The following is a 24,086-nucleotide window of genomic DNA, read 5'->3' as shown; positions in this document are numbered from 1 at the left end:
CACACACACACACACACACACACACACACACACACACACACACACACACACACACACACACAGAGAGAGGGAGAGGGAGAGGGAGGGAGAAAGAGAGACAGGGAGAGACAATGTTCCAGAGCTCCTACAACTTTATACTACCCTACAAGTGGTATAAACTCTGCAAAGGATTCAAACCAGAGTCACCTTAGGATGATAGTCTCTTGAACAGATGTTAGTCTGCCACTCTATTCCAATAGGGTCACTTGTCTGTGATGTCTGCCACTCTATTCCATTAGGGTCACTTGTCTATAAGCCCCTTTTCTACTAGCCCTGTTAGAACGGGGCTGCGCACTGCTGGGGCGTGGTTTCCTTTTCTTTTTGCATTTACTCCACCCATACACCCATCATTAGCACAAACAGGGCTCAAACAGGGGCGATTATAGAATCGCGAAAGACGTGGTTCGAGGCGTGCGGAGCTTAGTTCCATTAGGCTACATGTTGCCTGTGTTAGGATTTACCGGCATGTGCAAACACCTATCCCCACCCACGCACTTTAAAAATCAACATCGCTTTTGGGCAGTTTTTACAATAGACATAGAAAATTTGCTCAAGCAATTATCATGTTCCTTAAAGTAGCCTAACTCCAGTCCTTGGCCAAGGAGTTGCACATTGCCAAGGAATTGTTTTTTGTGCTGACAGCATTCGGCTATCGACCGATTAAAATATATTATTAGCCTATTATTGTTTTAAAATTACGCTATTTCCATGTGGGAAGCACCACGCCTCCTCCTTGTGAGAAGCCTTTTTATGGGAGAAATACAGAACACGCACCATGTACTAAACCGTAGGACAGTGCTTTTGTTCTGTGTTAAAAAAACATTATTTTTTTCTGGCCGTGTGGTTTACGGATTGCTTCCTCATTCGCGAGCCTCTACAAATCACGACTGTCTTTATGCTTTTAATTAGTATGGCAACAGAGCATGAAAACTGAAATGGATTGGAAGTAGTTTGATAACTCAATTGGATGCGCTGCAACAGATGGGAAACGGAGCGACCAATAGGCCTATGCAACTCACTGAATATGCAGACAAGAGGACAGAGCGCATTAAAAGTGAGCACGTTGTGAAAGTATGGTAAACATCGACAAGAGGGCAGAGCGCATTAGACGTGTGCACGCTGTGAAAGTATGGTAGGCCTAAACATCTCACCGAAAGTAGTTTTGGATGACGGAATGTCTGCTATCCAATTATTTGCTTCCGAATTGCAAATGCACTTTGGCAATATGCAACGGAGGGAATTATAGTAGGCTATACAGTTACCACGGCTAAAATACAGTCCAACCTCAATATCCAATTGCCTACAATCACAAGACTAATGGGTAATGAGTAACTGGTATCGTTTGGAGGAGGAGGACTCCTTTTCCTGTGTTATTTACCATGGTGTGAAAGCCTGGTCATTATTCACGTGCCCACTCAGGGCGACTGCGACTGCTCACTTAAACTGTACCTATGTACCGAACTCTGCTAGATGGAAACGCGGGCCAAACCATTAGCCTACCGTTAGCCCCCCGCCGACTTCATTTATAAAGCCCGCACCGGAACGCAGAACCCTATGGAAAAGAGACTTTTGATGTCATTATGGAGATGGTTCTAAAACCTCACCTGAGTATTCAGACACTCATTTAGCAGCAGGATACTGAAGAGTTGCATTATTGCTTCCTCCTGGACATTTACACTCGCCTCACAGAGTATGGGACTCAGATGGACAGCAAAAGTCAGGGGTCATCATACTGTAAGTACGTGAACATCAACACAGCATTATCATATCAGTAAGCATAGGTTGTATAGCTCAACGTCAACATGAAGACACACACACACACACACACACACACACACACACACACACACACACACACACACACACACACACACACACACACACACACACACACACACACACACACACACACACACGTGCGCCAGGGGTGGAACTGAAAAAAATTCCCCACCAGTCACTGTGGCAGTTAGATTCTAATATACCAGTCACTCACAATTTTTACCAGTCACCATTTTTACTAGTTCATATTTAACCATTCCAAACTTTGTAATGTCAAGTAATGTCATTTTCTGATCCATACTTTAGTTTCAGAGGTCATAAATTCAGTAATTGTGATGCCAATAACTCTTCATTGCAAATTTACTTAAACCTTTGATGTTGGATGCTGCGTATAATTCAGCATTAACCCGGGCACCTGTAGAAGAATTTCACCAGTCAAGTTGACTGGTGGGTTGACATATTTCACCTGCCAAAGGCCAAATTCACCCGTCATTGGGAGGTGGATGGGTGCTTATTTCCATCCCTGGCGCACATGCACGCACACACACACACACATACAGAGAGAGAGAGAGAGAGAGAGAGAGAGAGAGAGAGATAGAGAGAGAGAGACACAGAGAGACAGAGACAGAGAGTCAGGGAGAGACAATGTTCCAGAGCTCCTGTAACTTTATATTACCCTACAAGTGGTATAAGCTTGCAAAGGATTCAAACCAGATCCACTTTAGGATGATAGTCTCTTGAACAGATACATGTTAGTCTGCTACTCTATTCCAATAGGGTCACTTGTTTATGATGTCATTATGGAGATGGTTCTAAAACCTCACCTGAGTATACAGACACTCATTTAGCAGCAGGACACTGAAGAGTACAGTTGGATTATTGTTTCTTCCTGGACATTTACACACACCTCACAGTATGGGAGCAAAAGTCAGGGGTGCAAGCCAATCATCATACTGTAAGTACATGAACATCAACACAGCATTATCATATCAGTAAGCATAGGTTGTATAGCTCAACTTCAACACACACACACACACACACACACACACACACACACACACACACACACACACACACACACACACACACACACACACACACACACACACACACATCAAAGGACTACATTTTTTTATCGTGCAGCATGTGACACAATGCTTTCCAAGTATCTATCTATCTATCTATCTATCTATCTATCTATCTATCTATCTATCTATCTATCTATCTATCTATCTATCTATCTATCTATCTATCTATCTATCTATCTATCTATCTATCTATCTATCACAAGAATTTAAGAAGAGTCCAATTAAACACCCAACAAACTGAGTCCTTCTAAGAAGACCTATGCCACTTCACCATATTTGTTTATTGGGTAAAATGCTGTCAATCGTTACTTAAACGCTGTTGCCCTCGCATCAGTGAAACTCCTTGCATTGCAATTGGTGGCTTAAATTGACGTAAATGAAAATATCATATAACCATTGGCTAATTTTGCTACGCACTCCCGTGGAGCACGCGGATCCACAAATTGAAACCCAGGGTTATCATATCATCCCGCCTACCCACGGATGACGTACACGTCACGTGTTGTTTGTGCTCTCGTACGTAGAGATGTGTACAGAGAAGGAGCGAGGCACAGATAGATAGCCAGCTTGAAGAATCTAGCTACCGATAATAGAAACGGGGTAAATGTGGACATGTAGCATTTGTTGGACTTGAGTTCGTGGATCATTGGCAGGACACCTATCTTTCCGTCAACCGGCGTGGAGGGGCCTATTATTGGAAGAGTGAAACACGCCACACCACTGAAGGCAATCTCCCAAACAAGAATGGGGTCTAACGTTAGATCTTTCAGTCTAAGGTAAAGTGACCTCTGATCGTGGTACCTAATGGCAAATTTCACGAATTTCCAAGAGGGCAAAGTTGGTATGTTGATGTTGGAGACACAGCAGAGGGGTTTGGGGACTAAATCTTCGGCCACTGCGGCCAACGGCGACACCTCTACCGGGGAACCCTCATCTCCCCTAATTAATATCGGCGGCGCTCGATTCCCACATCCACCAGCTTCCAACGTTCAAAACACCCAGTCGAAGGATCATCAACAGTACCACACGTCAGCGCAGCAACACTTTTCAAATGAGAAAAGACACCTCGACTCACCGGTGAGAAACTCCTCGTCCCCCTCGATTAACCCGCTAATGATCGATGATGATTCTCCAGCGTCTGTCAGCAGCGCACAAACTGTAGCCACAGCCACCGGTGCTGCGAATGCTAACGTTAGTCCCATCACATTTTCTGACGGGGTGGACGACATCAGAAAGTGTGGCTACCTGAGAAAGCAAAAACACGGACATAAAAGGTTTTTTGTGTTGCGAGCCGCGAGCCACCTCGGGCCGAGCCGATTGGAATATTATGACAGCGAAAAGAAGTTTCGAAATAGCCTCCGATCTGCTGCTGCTGCTGCCGCTGCTGCTGCCGCCTCTTCCACATCTGTGTCTTCAGGCGGGACCGCAACCACCTCTCCAAAAAGGGTTATTTATCTCTACCAGTGTTTCACTGTTAACAAAAGGGCCGACTCCAAGAACAAGCACCTCATAGCTCTCTACACGAAAGATGAGTACTTCGCCATCGTGGCGGAGAACGAGCAGGAGCAGGAGGACTGGTACCAGGCTCTTAGCGAGCAGATGAGCGAGGGCAAACGTGGGCATCTGGACTCCGACGACCTGGATGACGGCTACGGCACGGTGTTGCCAGGCACCGTCTTCAAAGAGGTGTGGCAAGTCAACGTGAAGCCCAAAGGCCTAGGACAAAGCAAAAACCTGACTGGAGTCTACCGCCTCTGCCTCTCGCCCAAGAGCATCCACCTGGTGAAGCTGAACTCGGAGACGCCGTGCGTCAACCTGCAGCTGATGAACATCCGGCGCTGCGGCCACTCGGAGAGCTTCTTCTTCATCGAGGTGGGCCGCTCGTCCTCCATCGGGCCCGGTGAGATCTGGATGCAGGTGGACGACTCGGTGGTGGCCCAGAGCATGCACGAGACCATCCTTGACACTATGAAGGCGCTAAAGGCCTTCGCTGAGTTCCGGCCACGCAGCAAGAGCCAGTCCTCGGGCACCAACCCCATAGCCTTCATCACTACGCGACGCCACCTGCTGCCCAGCGCCGGCGGTAGCCAGTCGGGCCTCCACCGGCGCTCCAGGACCGAGTCGATGGTGGGCACCCCGCCCAGCAGCAAGTCCAGCGGGGCCAGTGGCTGGGCGAGCCGCTGCCGGACCTCCAGCGAGGGTGAGGGCACCATGAGCCGGCCCTTCCGCTCCGTCACCGGCAGCCTGCTTCACCTCAACTCTGGCCGGCCCAGCCTGGGTCGCCAAGAGGCCTCCAGCTCCGTGGGCGCTGGCAGTAGCGGTGGGGGTGGGGGTGGTTGTGGGCGCTACGTGCGCGCCCTGGCCGGCTCCTCCACCTACCATACGCGCTCCGCCTCCCTGCCCGTCTCCCACTTCCCCTCCACCAGCAGCCCCGTCAGCGTCTCCAGCAGCAGCGGCCACGGCTCGGTGTCGGACACCCTGACGCGGCCCTCCAGCGCCTCGCTCTGCGGCTCACCCAGCGATGGCGGCTTCAACTCCTCGGACGAGTACGGCTCCAGTCCCGGCGGCGACATGCGCTACTTCCGGGTGCGCAGCAACACGCCCGAGTCGCTGGGCAACACGCCGCCCATCCGCGAGGAGCACAGCCTGAGCGACTACATGGCCATGGGCTGGCAGCGGGATGGAGAGAGCGGCCTACGGGACGACGTCTTAGAAGAGGACCGCTTCGCCAACTCGGTGCGCAGGAGAACCCCCTCCTTCTCTCGGCAGCTACCCAGCGGAGGCGGAGGGGGCGGAGGCGGCGGCGGCGGAGTGGCCATGTACCAGAAGATGACCCAGACGGCCCTCTCCCTGGACGAAGTGGTCGGCGAGGGGAGCCTGTCCTCTTCCCTGCGCTCCGACTACAGCTCTTCCTCAGAGCACAGCCAGGCACGGGCGCCCCACCACCACCACCACGCCCCCCCTCCTCTCAGCCCGCCTCCGCCTGACGAGGGCTACATGCCCATGATGCCCGGTGTGCTGGGCCCTGGTCTCACCCCCGGGAGCGATTCGTCCGATTACATGCCCATGCAGCCCAGCAGTGGCAGCAGCAGCAGCGCCGTGCTGTCGCCTACCATGTCTCCGCAGGCGCGCATGGCCTTCACCCGGGCCTCACCCATCCACCTGAGACGACAGCAGCCTCAGCAACACGAGGAGGAAGAGGATGCCAGGGGTTACATGATGATGCTGCCCGGGGCCGGCAGATCCACGCCTCAGTCTCATCTCGCCGCTGGCGGCTCCACAGAGCAGTCTGGGAACGGGGAGTACATGGACATGACCTGCGCCCCGAGGAGGACGCATCATCATCACCACCCACGCGACGTGGCGAGCGATGCCCGCTACGTGCCCGAGGTGCCCGGCGCGGCGTCCACCCCGTACTTCTCTCTGCCGCGCTCCTACAAAGCGCCCGCCAGAGGCGCCGGCTCCTCGTCGTCCTCTTCTTCTCAGCACGACGAGTACGTGCCCATGAGCCCGCCCGCAAAGCCGGTACCCTCGCCGGTGGTGGTGGACCCCTCCTCTGCCCACCTCGCCAGCCGCGCCGTCCGGCCCACGCGCCTACCCCTGGGCCGGAGGAGCTTTCACGGCACTACCCCTCCTCCGACGGCGGCGGCGGCAGCGTCCAGAGAGGCTCCCCCCAGCCCCGGGGAGTACATCAACATCCAGTACTCTGAGCACCGACCACCGCCTGCCTATAGCTCCTCCTCCATGGGCCGTTCATCCTCCACCCCCTCTCCTCCTCCTCCTCTCCCCCCCCCCCACCAGCACGAGGACTACATGTGTTTAGACTCCTTAGAAAGATGCTACCCGCCCCCCTCCAACACCACCACCACCACCACACAGGCCCCACCGCCACGGCCATCACTGGTGGCCCCCTGGAACCCCCCGAGCTACATCCGGCCAGTGCCCTCCTCCTCCTCCTCCTCCTCCTCGGCAGCCGACGGGAGCAACCTGCCAGACAGCGACTACACGGAAATGACCTTTGGCCTAGGCAGGGCCGACGCTGGCAGTCCCTCCGCCATGCTGCAGCACTTGTGCGTCCTGGAGTCGCCTCCGGTGGCGTCCGAGCCAAAGGTCATCCGGGCGGACCTGCAGGGGAGGCGCAGACATAGCTCTGAGACCTTCACCTCTGTTGCCGTGTCCCCAGGAGGGACAACTGTCACGGGCACCAACAGCTCAGTAGGTGGTGGTGGTGGTGGTGGTGGTGGAGGTACCTGTGGCCCCTCCCCCTTCTCCTCTGCCTCTGCCTCTGCATCCCAATCCCACTCTTCCTCCTCCCCTCGCCAGGCTGAGGGTGCCCGCTGGCAGAGCCCGTCGGCCTTCGACAGCGTTTGGATGTGTGTGGAGGGCTCCTCCACAGCAGCACATGGTAGTGTGGTGGCCTCGGCTGTAGTAGCTGCTGCCAGTGCCCCCTCCTCCTCCTCCTCCTCTGCAGACGCGGGGGGGCCCGAGGGTCTGAACCCCATGCCTGGATACCTGTCTCGCAGCAGCGCCAACGTCCCCACAGGATATCAAAATGGCCTCAACTACATCGCATTGGACTTGCAGGAGGATGCGGCACCCCCACCGCGGCCGGGCGCCACCACAGCTTCCAACGTGCCCTCGTCGTCATCGCAGATGCCCGCTGGCTCAGGTGCAGCACCGGTGGAGAACGGAGCCTACGCCAGTATTGACTTCAGCAAACGCGAAGAGCTGTGAAGCACATCTACGGGTAAGCTCAATATTATACACCCCCCACACACACACACACACACACACACACACACACACACACACTATGTCCCTAAAATGCTACAGTCGAGGGCAAATCAGATGGCAGTGAGTTGTCCAGGTGAAGGTAAGGTATGTTGTGTAACTTGTGTAAGTTATTTGTTCAGTTTATTGTACTTGCAACAATAGCCACTAAAACGTTTCATTATGATTATTTTTGTATACAGCACCTTTCTAGGTATTTAACATTGCGTTCCAAAGGTGGATGTGTGATCTGTGCGTGTTGACGGACCCGTGGGTGGTTAGTGGTTGGGGTTGGGTTTAGGGGCCAAAGGCCTTTACTGAACAACCAGTTTTATACAAATGGGTTTTTAAAAAGTTTTGAAGATGGTTTTTACTAATAAATGCATGTTGTAAGTTGATTTTGCCATTGACCGTACAGTGCTGCTTGTTCACCTTGCAGTAACCAGTAAGATTTATGTTGTGAACCTGTGCAGATGGCATGTTGCCATGCACCGGTCGTGCAGGCAGAAGTAAACTGGTCATGGATGTCTTTTTATAAACGGCTACCACAGAAAGCCATAGTGCCAAGACCCTGATGCTGTTTTGTACTACACATGCAGCCTCTCTTTACAGAATGTTTTGAAAAAAAAAAAGACCATTAAAGCCAAGCAAAGTAAATTAGATAAGTTTTACAATGATTGCTGCACTGCGCTGTACTGTGTGGGTGGACTGAAGTATGTGACTTCGACACGGCCTGTCCTTGCATTATTATCTCATTAGCTCGCTGGGCTGCCAGCAATATTATAGTGATTAATCATTTTATTTTATTTCATTTGGACCCAGATCAGAGCTTTTTTTCCTAAATCTTTTGTCAAGGTAACTGATTACACAATAATTACTTTGGAATGCTTAAAAACCTTGGGTTGCGTGTTTAAAAAAAAAAAGAAGCTGAGCTTGAGCCTGATTTTTGCACAACTGTTGATTGTGTAATATTATCACCGTGAGATCTTCCATATAACCAGTGTTATCCGGATAGTGCATTTGGGACGTAATGTACGTAACATACAGTTTTCTTTTAACTATGATCCCCCCCCCCTGGTTATACATTAATTCTGTGGTTCATTGGTACAAGATGGGGATGATTCATAACCTTTAGTCTCACTTGGTGCACCTTCAAGCCTAAATTATGGCAATTCACCTCCTGGTTTTAATATGTGCATTCTGCATGGCGAAGTGACTGAACCGGCTCTCTATGTGACACCTCAAGGATGTTTGTGTGACGCTACGAAGATGGTAGTAGGAGTTGAAGCCTACAGTAGGAGATGCATATTTTTTCGCCGTTCTATGTGCACACGATGCCACTTCCATGTGACCCTCCAAGGTGTTTCTAGCTCTGCATGGCGTAGCCAAGAAACCGTGGTACAAAATCAATGGCGAGCTTATTCCTGAGTGAGCGGTGTAATGCGGAGCAGCAAGTGCTGGGATGTTTGTGTGAGACGAGATGAGAGGAGAGGAGGTGGTTCTGGATTGGAAGTGGAGGGAATGCAGTGTCAGGCGTTTCAGGAGGCCACTCTTCTGCTGCCGGTGTGCGGAACTTGGTGTCTATTTCTGCGCTGCTATTTAGGCAGATGTGAGCGCTGTTTTGCTCTCTGCCAATGGCTGGTGTCTCACATAAGCCAATACTGCACGTGTGTGTCTGTGTTGGGGGGAGGGGGGTATGTGGGAGGGGGAAAGAGAGAAAGAGAGAGGGAAAGAGAGAGAGATGGAAAGAGAAAGGAAGAGATGGCATCTGTTTGTGCCAGCCTCTGCCTTAGACAGACTGCAGTCAGCAGGCAGACAGCACTTCATTGTGTGAGTCGCAGTAAGGTGGAAGTCTTCATTGGAGTTGAGCAAGCTTGGTGTCATTGTTGTACTGTGTGCAGTAAGCCTGGCTGTAGCCTACTCCAAGGCCTAGAGCATACAGTACACTACCATGCTGCATCACATTCACACTGCTTTTGGTCCAATCATTACTCGTGAACTCTGTCGTCTCGACCTGTGTTAACTGATTGTGATGAAAATATGACCGTAGTCAGCCATGGCAATGTGAAATTATGCCCAGACTACCGCTGAGGAGAGAAAATATTTCATCCAATGTACAGAGGCATGATCCAAGCTACCTGAGAAGGTGAACAGCACCCTCCTTTTGAGTGAAGTAAATAATGAATCCCTACATATTTTACCGTTTAATCTGAAATTGATTTTTATCCCAATTTCTTTCTCCTGATTAGGGATGCAAATTATTGATTGATTTAATTAATTGATTGTTAGTTGATTGACTTACAATTAACTGATGAGCTGCCCGAAATCCTAAAATGCTAAATTTAAATGTATTCATATATTCTTTAATCCAAAAATGATGGAAAAGTTCCCACTATTCACACCCCTGTTCACACAGTCTTCACATGCCCATTTCACAGTTGAGTTTGTGATTCATTACTATTATATTTTTAATAGATTAATTGTTGACATCTCTGCTCCTGATACTGTTTGAAATCAGCAAAACTGTAACTTGTCTTTTCAGGAATGCACATGATCTCAGACTTGGGCCTCATTTGCTTAATGTTACCCAGGTTGAACCCATAGCATAGGCATGCAACTGATTTGTAATTGATTCAATTGGAAGTGCAGTTGATTAGTCACACAATCCTACTTGGCATGTCAACTAAGCTCAGAGCGAATGTAAAAAAAACCAATCTGAATGTAAGAGTCTTGTGGCTTTACTGCCCGTGTACAATACCAACAGAGCACCATTGCAAGGTGAGTAGTCATGACGAGTTAACCCGTCGGCGTTGGTGTGTAAACAACATAGATAGAATGCCGCATATTCCTAAGCTGGTTGAGACCCCAAGGTTCCCCTGAGGTCATTGTTGGCCATAGATCAACACATGGAAACGTACTGCAATTCCACCAAGGTCTACATCTCTTTGGAGACCTTCTTGGTATCCAGACCACATACCTTTGCTCAGATGTGGATGGTATTTTAGACTGCAGTTTCTGGTCTTACATCATCCTCCCCTTCACCACTTTCTTGTTAGATTTTTGTGATGATCATTAGTCCCCCTTTTGTTATTTTGAAGTTGCGGTCTAAATTGCCTGATTTTGCATCAGGTTTTCCAGAAAATCGTGGTGAAAGTTGCGATTTCCTTTTTGTAATGAAACTTCAAGAATAATTTGAATGTTGGCTTGTTACTGAAAACAGTAGCCTATTGTAAACACTGAGACAGCCTTCCTGTCAAGTGTAAAAATGTTATAACATTTGCTTTCGATAAGCACGGCTTTGTTCATGGCAGTAAGTTTGCTTCTCCCAGACTGGCAGTTCTCAGTCATGAGAAAATGTGGTTAATCCTACTGAGATTTTGGCCATCGTGGTAAACAAATGGAAGAAATGTTCTCTAAACGCTGTATTTGTTCTCCAGAAATAAGCTTTATTTGCTTCCACGAGATTAAAACATTGTGTTTGTTTTTAAATCAACTTAACATTTTAAACTTTTTTTTGGAGCAGAAGTACAGTGTGCAGCAGGCCAACTGTCTTCCACTATGATATTGTCTAGTACCTGGGAAAGAGTCACTTTGCATGCAGTGTTATTTCCAGAGAAACTCTTTAGTCAAGGTGTAGGGTATGACTGTCAAGACTAGGCATGTTGTGCAGTTTTGTATGAAATAAGATCCCCTCATAAATAGGCTACATAAGCTTATACAGAGCATTTTTCAAGTTTAGAAACTTCAGAAGTTACGCACTACAAAATATTTTCAGATGACTTAGTCAAAGTTAATTGCATCATTGTAAGGGGCCAGCTAACTATGTGGGGACACCATGAGATGTGAACACACCCACTTTTCAAAACGAATTCATCACCACACTTAAAAGTGGTCATGTTGGTACAGTTAGCACCTCTTATTGTGGTCCTAGGTCCTTGGCACACATTTCCTTTAATCAATTATTGATATCTTGACAGCGACATCATGATGCCCTCGATGTCTTTGATATTTGAAGCGTTTTCTTGTCAACACAGATTATTGGCGGTCACTTTGTTGGCATTTCTGTCACATGGTTGTCAGACAGATATCTGCATGTGCTGATGGGACTTCCCCATCAGACAATGACTGTGATTAATTTCAATTCTCATATAGCGGACCACATGTAATGTTTTTGGGATATGAGATGGGATGTGTGACACTTGATGCATTGCCATTTTGCTAAATATAAATCTATATCTTGGTTACTGATGTGTGTGGCGTTGCGGAGGGCACAGTCCTATGTTTTGTTGCTTCAGTATGACCATATAATGTCTTAATATAAGGTCTCTATGGTGTGTTTTGTGTGTGTGTGCCACCTTGTGTATGCTTATAAAAGACCTTTGATCTCGGGTCTAAAGCTTTCTGTGGAAAAAAATAACCCGCTTTTGATCCCATTGAAATATTGAGTAAGTGGTCAGGTCCTTTGGTAGTATCTTTGGTGGGAGAGGATCTGTCTGTCTGTGGAGGAATGTTGATGAGGCACAGCACGGCCGTGCTGAGGAATGTGCTTTAATGACGACACGTGGGTCTCTCTCTCTCTTGCGCTCGCTCTCTCTCTCTCTCTCTCTCTCTCTCTCTCTCTCTCTCTCTCTCTCTCTCTCGCACAGCACAGCACAGCACAGCACAGCACAGCACAGCACAGCACAGCACAGCACCTATCTGTTCCTCCTCTACCGTGGACGAACAGACGGATGGATGGCCGGCCGCTCATTGTGTTTTGCTACCGTAGCTGCCACAAGCTTCCCGCTATGTTGAGGGAAAGACCTATTTTTGTGCCACCCCGTGCTGAGCAATCCCAGTTTAACCAGGGGTGTCGTCTCTTCTTTTTTCAATGTAAAATGTAGCTATTCATGGTAAGCTTCACATCATCTACTTGTTGGATGTCAACACGGCAGGATTTTTGTTGTGCTCGGATGAAGGTCTTTCCAACAGGTGTGTGAATACCAGAGAGCATGAATTTGCGAAAGCCCTGGGGGTTGTTTTTCTTTGATTTTTGTTTTCTTGAAATACATTGTTTCCTCTCAGCTTAAGACTGTCTACTTGAGCTGTTCAGTGTAATAGTTGTGATGGTGTGAAACTTGGGGTAGGTTTGGCAGGTTGCACCTGCATGCGTACACGCACGCACACACACACACACACGCACACACACGCACACACACGGACCGAGAGAGGAGCGGGGGAATAGTTCATAGTCCACGTGAGTGTGTGTATGGTGTTGGTTTGGAGGCGGTGGAGAGGAGAGTAGTGGAGGGGAGGGGGGAGAGGGCCGGATAGCAGTGACATGCTTATGCTATGGACACAGCAGTCCTTAGCTACTGTGAGCGCTACGTGCCCTTTCAGTATAACACCATATGTCTATATTTGCCGCTTTATTTTGAGAGGTCCGCTTATTTATGACTGCTGAATGCAGCCAGCACTGTGGTGGTGCGGATACTCCGGCAGGAAGGGAGTGAGTGCGGGGGGGCTTGGAGGGGCAGTGGTGTGTGTTGGGGTTGGGGGTGGGGGTGGGGGGGTAACCGGATCCCCTGTCCCTGTGTCAAGTGGACCTCCTGCCTACACACACACACACACACACACAAGCCATGGCCTACAGCAAATACTAAGCGTGCATTCATTCACTTGTCACTTGCTCAGCACTCAGGCCTACGATCTGACATGAAATGCAAGATTTCTTTATGTTTACATAAGAGTTGTGATACCTATGAGGACATCACTCTGAGTAATGTGGATAGTAGGAGTGAACTTAAAGCCTCAGCGCAGTGGACTGACCATATTGTGGTGCACTTTTGGTTCTCTCTTGGGATTGAACTTCCATTGCACCCCCCCCCCCCTTTAAGAGTATGATGTATGATATGTGATCAGAACTTCACTAACATTCAACATTTTAGTCCTCATGATGCACAATTTTGTTGAACTGTAGAATGTTTGAGTAAAATTCTAGAAGGCCTGGGAAAAAATCTTCTCGAAGGGTTCAGTAAAACCTGAATACCAGCAGCATTAGAAACTGTTGCTGCTGATGTTTTGTTGTGATTCAGGTCTTGTTTTTGTTATTTCTGCTTAGTCCTGAAACCCAGTTATATTGGTTATTTTAGGTAATCCCATTCCCCCCTGTATTTCAGATCGGGCATACTGTACATTTCTCAAACACTGGAAATACCTCACATATCTACTCATGAAACTTGTCGCTTCTGTGTGAATTTCACAGCAGGCTACACCAGAACTACTTAACATACTGATACAGTCTCAGAGCCGAAAGGGTTTTGTGTATTTTATTTTAGGCCAAAAAGGGTTCAGTGGTTGGTTGTTTTGTAAAAAAAGTGACTAATTCTGAAATGCAAATCCTATAAATTTAAAGGTAGACAAAAAAGAATCTCAGCATGTATTTGTATGGACTTGGAAGATGCTGGTTCACAGTAGATGCTTCTCCGCTGTCTGGGCCAGTTAAGACTTGCTGGGACTGGATCACTTCCCCATGTTCCGTTTATGGGGTTTAATTGGGCTTCAGCAGTATAGGGCTTTGTGAATTGCACCTGGGACTCTGTCCCTGCTCATACCCTTTGGTCAGTGCAGTGCTTGATTTGTACTTGATTGTGCAGGTTAAGCTCCACTTATGATTAATAAGTACTTAAAGCACTCAAGCTATGTACCTCTACCATTTATTACCAAAAATGATCTGAAATGGTATTCATGTCAAGTCAAGTGTATATTATTGTTAAAAGTCTATGTACCAGTGTTGGCAGGCACAGAAGTTTGCATTTGACCAGTCTCCGATGTCCAGTTAATCTAAGACCTTAATAATCACACACATGCGCACGTACGCACATGCACAATGTGCCGTAGAAACTAACATACTGATGCATGAATTTACACACACACACACACACACAAGTGCAGTGTATTAATGTTTTTATTTATTTATTTATTTTACATAATTTAGTGATGATCATGATGTCACAATGGGGACTCTCCCTCAGTAGAGAGGCTATAGAATTTTGCATGAAATATTAGGCTACAAGACAAAGTTGCAGTTATTCTTTTTCCATAAAGCAGTGCATGACATCATGTTGGGGACTTGAGACCTCAACATTGTCATGCACTGCTTTATGGAGGAAGAATAACTGCAACTTTGTCATGTAATACTGTTTTGTGGTACCCAACAAAATCAAATACGATGGATAATAGTTAAATTATGTACCACTAACAAGAAAGTGGTGAAAATTCTTTTAAAAACTAACCCGCAGAACCACCTTTGAGATGAAGGGTGGAGTTGTCTGTGGCCAGTTCCTGCTTGTGTGAAGTGGACTGAATTGTGTGTTTTGTGTCCTGCAGCTGACCCATTGTAAAAGTGTAATGTGAAAAATGAAAAAAAATCTCCACTAGTTGATTTTCAAAGGAAGGCTACAGAAGTGCTCACGATAAGCCTTTCAAAGTGTGTCATGTTTCTCATTCATGCCAGGACAAAAACTGTTTTTCAAAATCCCTGCCATGGTCTTCCTGACCTGGAGTTGATTCCCTAATGGGTCCGGAATGGGAAATGGCAGTTCTCTGCGTGAAAATGCTGTAGGTCCTTCAAAGCTACAGTAAACAGACTGACAGAAGAATGACATTTGTCTGCAAATTGTCTTTAAGCATTGTTGTAGACCTAGTAGACCTCAGAGTGTGATCTCATCTTGTGTTACAAGATGCTGATACAACAACGCATGAGATGTTCGTCAGGTCAAATGCAAGAGGCCACTGTTCTTCTTGTATGATTTCCATGTTTGTGTATTTGTGTTGAGCTCGTTCGCTCCCCATAGTCCCCTTTTGATCTTTTGAGATACAAATATGGATAGACTGAAAGTCAGGCACTAGATGAGAGGGAGAGGGAGGGAGGGAGGGAGAGAGAAAGAAAGAGAGGCCTCTACATTCCAGACTTGCGGTCCTCTCTCTGTCAAAGCATCCACATTGTTGCCCCAGTTGGCATTGTGCAATGGGACAACAGCCCCCCCCCCCCCCACCCATGGAGCCTTTGCTTTTTTGTTTGATTTGAGATGTTCTACAGTTTTTGAGTACCTGGAATAGTTCTTGCAGATTCAAACCTCTTCAACAGGTTCTCAGCTTCATGATGGTGCATCTCTCAAGAACATCCATTGCCAGTTTGCCACAACAGAGATGTACCATCATGAAGCTGAGAACCTGTTGAAAAGGTTTGAATCTGCAAGAACTATTCCAGGTACTCAAAAACTACACAGCTTCTGCCCATTGTCAATGGACACAGCGGAAGTTAGGCCATTTTCAGCATTCAGAGAAGGCAGAGTTGAAAGAGTGAGCTCAGTAAAGGAATGTGTTACATTTTCAAGCATCAAAGGGTATGTTGTAGCTGTATATGATAGCAACTGGTGGCTAGCATGTGCTGAGGAATGTATGCCGAGCACTGGAGAGGTGAAACTGAACTTCCTGCATCCTCATGGACCATCTCCATCCTTCACTTTTCCCTTCAGACCAGATAGACTTGTCATGGATCATCAGGATGTGCTTCTGGTAGTGGAACCTGTAACTGCAACGGGACGTACATTATCTACAAAAGACACAGCTGCTGCTTCAAATGCACTGGTAGAGTACAAAATGAGAGTGCAGCCATTGATTATCTCTTTAAAGTACGGTAAAGGGAAGATGGCACAGGTACACAGAGAAGGAATGTTCAAACATTCACATATCATCATTTGGTGTGTATAAATGGACATCTGCCTTAGTTTCTGAAACCTGGGACCATGGACACTGACCATTTTTGTTTTGTTTTTGTTTTGTCATGTGATGCTACTATGGTATTACCATATTATTAGTAAGTGGCCTGTATGATGCCATATTTGTGAGTCAAATTCTCTCTGAAATGAATAAAGAACCAAACACTAGCATTTGAGGTGTTGCTAATGACATTGCCGGCTACGTTTGGACAAGGAACTGGCCATTTTAAAGTATAGCTTTTTTTAGATATTCAATTTTTAATTTTCCAATTTATCATAATTAATATTCTGAGAGTTGTTGTATTCCAAGCTGATTGTGTAATATGTAGAGCCAGAAAAGAGCTTTCAAACAACACCACAGGCATCTTTTTGTGACTAACACTGACCGATATATTCAAGGCTGAATGTATAGTGTCCTACCCTCACATGTGAACCTTCCCTAGTCTGTTTCTCCCTTAATATTAGTGTCAGATTCAAACCAATGCAGTTCTGAGGTGCTACCTTGCTACTAAAAAGGCACACCAAGTATGATTGAAATCCGGGTCGGTCGAGTCCCAAAGTGTCACGTGAAATGACCCTTACGGTCTTCTTACTCATGTGGCACGTTAAAAAGAATGCTGAATGTGACATACAGATTCTAAACAGCATAAATATCTATCAAGGTGGAACTTAAAAAATTCCCCACCAGTCACTGTGGCAGGTAGATTCTAAAATCTACCAGTCACTCACAATTTTTACCAGTCACCATTTTTACCCGTTCATATTCAACCGTTCCAAACATTGTAATGGTAAGTCAAATCATTTTCTGATCAATACTTTTGTTTCAGAGGTCATACATTCAGTTATTGTGATGCCAATAACTCTTTTCATTACCAATTTGCTTAAACCTTTGATGTTGGATGCTGCGTATACAGTAATTCAGCATTAACCCGGACGCCTGTAGAAAAATGTCACCCTTCAAGGTGATATATTGGAACACAGCCTTTTAGGGCTACACAATTAATTGAAAATAATCGAAAAGCGTGATAAAACCGTGACATCGAAGTCGTGATTTCAATCGTGATTTAATCGTGGCAATAGTGACCTACCTTTGAGAACGTCCTTGAAGCCAGAACATACCGACAGGCTGGTGTTTCTGGCCAGAAATCTGTCCACCTACTAACCCCAACTCCGATGAAGTTGGGACGTTTGGTAAACAGTGAATAAAATCAAAATGCTATCATTTTCAAAACACTCAATCTATTCATTAGATGGAGAATAGTGAAAAGACAACATATTAAGTGTTAAAACCGAGAAAAAATATTGTTTTGGGGGACATATGTACTCATTTCTAATTTGAGAAATCCAACACGTCTCAAAAGAGTTGGGACGGGGACAATAAATGGCAGCAAATGTCGAGGAAGACTAAAAAAAAACAAAATACAACACTTAACAGTTAAATACATTAACCGATGAGATGATTTTATATAAAAAAAACAGTGTTAATTCCTATCTTGGACATGATTTCACCAGCTTAAATGGTGGGTGTATTCCTTGTCATGTTTTGCAATGTTTTCCTTTCTGTAGTGCTTACAGTGTGACAGGTCTTGACCAAAAACCCACCATTTTATCACATGCTGGTCCTTATGATGGAGCCAAACTGTTAAAACATAGTAGAGAATGCAATTTGACCTTACTATGTGGCAGTAATCGAAGATCTCCCTTCAAAATATAATGCATGAGTGGCTTTTCATGCTGTTTAAAACCCATTTATACCATTCAGCACTGTATTTAACTCTACAGATGAGTAAGAACATCTTAACCAATGCACTACTGCATCTACATGCCATCATGGAGGCTGACTTTTGAAGCTAGCACTAACACAAGTTGGATGGTCCATTTTCACTGTAGCACAGGATGTGCAATGCTCTATTATTGTCAAAAAGAATGGACTTCTACAACTTCTGCTGACTTCTGTAAGCAAAGGACAGTTTCCCATGTCTTCTGGGTCTATTTCAATTGAGCTCAGGTGCTTAGGAGAATGTTAAACCCCTGTGTCATTTTCATGCATTAAGCATTCTTAATATGGTCAATTTTCAATAGCTCTAGCACTCCAGGAAGACTACAGCCAATATATATTTCATGATGTCATGAACCTATACAATGATTTTATTTTTAAAAAAATGTCTTATATACACTCAATCGTAGTAAATCAAAGGGAATTCAAAAATGTATGTAATAACTATGGTAATTATTCCCTTTGCATCTTTAATTCTGAGTGACTCAGCCTCTCTGTGATGATCTTATACCTGGACACCTATATTGTCCGTCAGTACAATTCATTTTGAAATGTTCTTCTTTGTTGTTTTATCTTATTTGGATGTTTACTAAATTTCACTGATCCCCGTCCCAACTCTTTTGAGACGTGTTGGATTTCTCAAATTAGAAATGAGTACATATGTCCACCAAAACAATATTTTTTCTCGGTTTTAACACTTAATATGTTGTCTTTTCACTATTCTCCATCTAATGAATAGATTGATGTTTTGAAAATGATAGCATTTTGATTTTATTCACTGTTTACCAAACGTCCCAACTTCATCGGAGTTGGGGTTTGTAAGTTTCATGCTATTGCCTTTACATAATTATTACAATTCATTTTATTTTGCTCATCCCGTATGTAATTCATTGTTGGATATATTTCATCTTTTCAAAAAAATCTGCAAATAATCAATAATCATGATTAATAATCGTGATTACAATTTTGACCAAAATAATTGTGATTATGATTTATCCATAATCATCCAGCCCTACAGCCTTTAGATAATAATGATGGAACATTGCATTCTCTACTATTTTCCAATGGAGTCAGTCCATCATAACAGTGAACAGGTGATAAAATGGCCAGTGTGTAGTCGGGATATGCCTTATATTATATACGTCATCTCCTTTGTCTTGTCTATAGTCTTATCCAATGTAAAAACATTTTATTGGCCCTGTCCCAACTTTTTGGGGATTTGTTGCAAGGGTGAAATTTTAGATGAGCACATTATTTTCCTCAAAACAATAATTCTGCTTGGCTAGAACAACTGATATGTTGTATTTGCACAATTCTCTATCTTATCAACAGATTGAATATTTTGAAAATGTAAGCATTTTGATTTTATTGGAATTGGCTTTGTATATGTATTAATGCTCAATGTGGGCCAACTTAATACACATTTGAAATGGTCTTGCGGGCCAAATAAAACGGCCCTTTCGGCCAGATTTGGCCCCGGGCCTGAACTTGACATCCCTTAAATGTATTATGCAGTTAATGCTCCAGTTTGGAAGTTTGAATTATGTTTTAGTTTCTTGAACAAAATCTAATATAAAATTTGTTTTTAAAAAATGTTGTTCTTCTTTCGCAGGCTGAAGATTGAACGTGCTCCTCGTCCGACGTCTTCTAGACTGGCTGCTGGGGCTCACACCAACTTTGTCCTCAACGTGAAAACCAGCCGGAGCAGAGAGGTGGACTTGGCTGGCGCTCCATCGAAGCGACTTAACTGTTGTTGTCATTTGCTTTTCACTCTGTGTGCCTCAGTGAGCAGCTGCGTTGGCATGATTTTTTTCTTTTTTTTTTGCTTTAATCACTTTGAGACTATTGCTTTTTTTTTGTCGTTGTTGTTGGAAAACAGCACACAAAAGGGAGATATTCCGCGTGGCCCAGGCAGGTCAGTTGGGTCAAATTGGATCTTTGGGAGGGGTCCGAGAGTCGGGTGGCTTAATGTGGGGTTTATACACACACTTCGGATCTATGTGTCCTTGTTCAGCTCTGCAAATTGGAAGTGTTCCTGTTGTTTTGACTCGTTTTGATCACTGGCAGGTACTGCTCTTGGTACCTCTGCATTATTATTGGATTGGCACCCGGTACTTCTAGTGTGTGTGTGTGTGTGTGTGTGTGTGTGTGTGTGTGTGTGTGTGTGTGTGTGTGTGTGTGTGTGTGTGTGTGTGTGTGTGTGTGTGTGTGTGTGTGTGTGTGTGTGTGTGTGTGTGTGTGTGAGGTGTTCAGGGAGGTTGAGTGAGTGGGTGGGTGATGACATGCAGGTCCATGCCAAGCCCAAGGTACGATGGGTCGAGCATTCCTGCAGTATGGTACCATGGCCACCGAACCGCTTCCATCCGTTCGGACACACACACACACACACACACACACACACACACACACACACACACACACACACCATCCTCACACACAGACGAGCACAAAAACACTCAAGCATCTGGGGCATGTTCCAAAAGCAGGTTTAGCTTCTTATCTCTGTATGTTAACTCTAGCCAAGTGGTAAATCTGGTAATATGAGTGACCAACTGTGGCTCTTGTTTTGGTCGAAGCATGTGAAAGTCTCTTTTAGTAGATGTTTTACAGCTCTCTGGGTTTCACCTAGCCAGGTTGCTCAGATAATCTTTTTGGAATATGGCGTCTGTGTCCCATGTCTCTGTACCCCCAAAATCTATATTGGCTTTGCCAGCACAACGCAGTAGTAATGCAAAAAAAGGGAAGAAAGATGGCTGTCTTTTGACAACTGCTTATACTGATCCTTAAGGAGCTGTAACGAGACTTTTAGCAAGGGAAAAAAATGGGCCAGTAAAACACGATCATAAAAGAGCACAAGAATTTATATTGATAATCATAACTTTACTACTTTTAGTTCTAAGGTACGTTGAAAGGGCCAACAAGCTACAGGTTGGGGAGTAAAGTGTTTCAGACGTGGCTTGGCATTGTCAGATGGTACAGGTCACATGATTTCAGTCACACAACTGAGTGGTGTGTTGTGTCGGTGACGGGTTTGATAAAGGTCTAGTGTGTAATTATTAGTCTTTCAGCAGTTTTCCGTAATTGGTGTTGCCCATTCACAAATGTCATGCTTTTGATGAGTATTTGCTACCACTGTCCGTTTCTAAATATTCTGGCTGTACACTTTTCATACATGAAACATACATAATCCACCATTGTGAATTACCAATCATAGACGTCTTTTCGATTGTAAAACAATCTCTGTTAAGACTGTGAATGGACAGCATCATTTTGGGAATAAACTACTAAGATTTACCCACTAGACTTTTAATATGGTCCTGTGGTTGTTCGAAGTTGCATTCAGACATTTCGTCTTTCTGAGTATGTGCCTCACTTTTAGCTTTTGAGATACCTCCACTTGGGAGGGGGAGAGGGAGGGGGAGGGGGAGGGTTGGCTTGCAAAAATGTTTTGTTTACCGAAGTCGTGAAAAGGTTGGCAATAAGAGCTGGTTCTAGTACGTTTTTGGCAGATTTTTTTTGTCCTCCAGGAATTTTGAAATGTGCCATGAGTGTTTTTCCCTTGCTGCAGTGCAGAGTAATCATTGTGCTGTTGTACTCGCGTGTGGGTGCGTGCGTGCGTGCGTGCGTGCGTGTGGGCATGTATGTTTTCTTGATGTACTGTATGTTGTTTGATGGGGAAAATCATTCAAGATACAGTGGAGAAAGGACTGCATACGGAGGACAAACCTTGGTACTTTTTTCACCCCTAGAGATTCTCTGATTTGATAATTAAATATGATTAAAACAAATTATTTTTAACATAACCATAATATTCTCTGCGCCTAAAACCTGTCAAGGCCTAGCGTCCTTATTAATTTAATATGACCTTACCAAATAAGCAGAAATGCTATATTAGTTTGTTCAATTGGGAGAAAAGAGGGAGAGGTACGGGGAAATATTTTTATGGTTCATCTTGATGGTTGTGTCTCAGCACAATGAGTGTAATTACTGATTAAAACAATAATAATACTTTTGCTATCTGTACAAAGGTACGAAAACACTACTTCAATTGACAAATCTAGTTATGGTTCTTATGCGGCTGGGTTAGTTGATTGTTGCGGTGAGAGGTTGGAGAAAATCTATAAAGGTGGGGATGAGTATTTGACTGAAAGTACAGTGGTTGATTCTGACCTTGCTCTTTAAGCGTTAATGTTGTGGAGATGTTGCTTGGTCTGCTTTAAAGTCATGAAATGTCATTTATTTTCCAAACAAAAGCCATTTGAACTGAACGTATTAGATGTATTCCTTAAAAAAAATGTATTTTTTATTTTTCTTTCTTGGCACAAAAAAATAGACAATGTTTTACACACTGTGGTTAGAGATATTTTAATCTTACTACCAAGTGACCAGAAACTGAAAGTGTTTTCCCAGTTCCTTTTGGAATCATATTTTGTATGCCTAACTAACGCCCTTCACTGCTACACATTTCAAATGAAAAATAAATAAACATTGTTCAGTTTTAATAAAAAAAATATTCACCTCTCCAGTGGAGAGACACAAGTTATAATAAGAAAAATAATAGTTTAAAAAGCGGAAATGATGGTCTATTGTGTGAAACTGCTTTAAAATAATTTAATGTTGTATTGCGGAGGCTGTAGAGAAGAAGGCTAAAGATCTGTGTGAGAAGGGATCTGTGGTTTCTTTTTCTTTGTGAAGACATGTTGCTTTTTGTCAAAGCTTTGCCCCCAGTGTTTGGTATCTTGCATTTAATTTTGCCATGGTGCAGCACAAAAAAAAAAAAAAAATGAATGCAATGATTGTGGCAATGTGTGTGATGGCAGTGATATGTTGTTATTGCCGTGCAATTTGAAAAAGACGACATAACATATTTCCGTTCTGACAGTAAAGTTGAGTGTCAGCTACTGGGGAACAAACTGTTTGTTCCCAGCTTATATATAATATACCCTCCTTTTGAAGTGTGTGTGTGTGTGTGGAAGGAGAGACATGTAACAGCAGGTCAGGACTACATTCTCAAATGTAAATACTCTTGCTTATTTTTCTTTGTTAAATGCACCCCAATGCGCTACTTTCTGTCCCTTACACTCTCTCTCCCTGATTTTTTTTTTTGAGAGAGAGAGAGAGCGAGGGAGCCCCAGTTGAAACATTTTGAGCGTTGCATAGTGGTTATTTATCTGATTTTTTTTTTCTTTCAACAGAGCTATTGCAATAAAAATGTGTTCATGTAACAGCTTACTATGTTTGGTATTTTTATGGTATCAACTTACTGTACTGTATGTTGAGATGAAGGCATTCACTTCTTTATTCATTTTGTCTGAGTTTGTGACATTCATAGTATCCTGTTTAATTTTTTTTTTAACCTGGTTTCATTTTCTGAACATAGTCTAGACATGAGTAGAATGGGAAACAAACACGAGCAACCTCTAACAAGTGTGCATGCAAAACGCAAGTACAAGCAGGACAAAGTTCTCTGCTTGTTTTGCAGGATAAACAGGGTTTTATTAACAGAGGAGGCTAAAGTACAGTTTCATCCAATCCGCTGCGCTCCACAACACACTTCCAACCAATCGGCTACAAATCTGTCTTCTGACATTCTACCTAGAGGCCGAATTGACACCTGAATGATTATGACCAAAACAAAGAGCCTTGCTCTGATCCTCAGTGTGGGGAACATGAGGGGCTATTTTTTTTTCAGACACAAATTCTTTGGAAACGTGTCATGACCAGCTGAGTCTTGTATCACAGTCAGAACACGACACATACAGGAGTTCTGATGTTGAACACAGCTTGTCTTTACACCTCATCATGACTGTGCTGTGGCTTCTCTTTTGATGACTCTGCTGCGCAGCACAGTGTGAACCGTTTCATTATTTA

At 44.8% G+C, this 24,086-nt stretch overlaps 1 protein-coding gene across 1 annotated transcript; it reads left to right on the top strand.

The window, feature by feature from the left end:
- The first annotated feature begins 3,425 nt into the window (after positions 1–3,425).
- Positions 3,426–23,440, top strand: LOC134437885 (insulin receptor substrate 2-B). Its single transcript, XM_063187447.1, has 2 exons — positions 3,426–7,653; positions 19,828–23,440. Exon 1 carries the CDS (start codon positions 3,711–3,713, stop codon positions 7,638–7,640), a length of 3,930 nt encoding a protein of 1,309 aa, XP_063043517.1. The 5' UTR covers positions 3,426–3,710; the 3' UTR covers positions 7,641–7,653; positions 19,828–23,440.
- Positions 23,441–24,086: the final 646 nt, after the last annotated feature.

The sequence above is a fragment of the Engraulis encrasicolus genome, chromosome 21, assembly GCF_034702125.1.
Source record: "Engraulis encrasicolus isolate BLACKSEA-1 chromosome 21, IST_EnEncr_1.0, whole genome shotgun sequence".
Classification (NCBI taxonomy): domain Eukaryota; kingdom Metazoa; phylum Chordata; class Actinopteri; order Clupeiformes; family Engraulidae; genus Engraulis; species Engraulis encrasicolus.
This window is presented reverse-complemented; position numbering and strand designations above follow the sequence as displayed.

Bases quoted from the DNA above. Each gene is read 5' to 3' on its own strand.
- LOC134437885 (XM_063187447.1), top strand. From the start codon at position 3,711: ATGGCAAATTTCACGAATTTCCAAGAGGGCAAAGTTGGTATGTTGATG.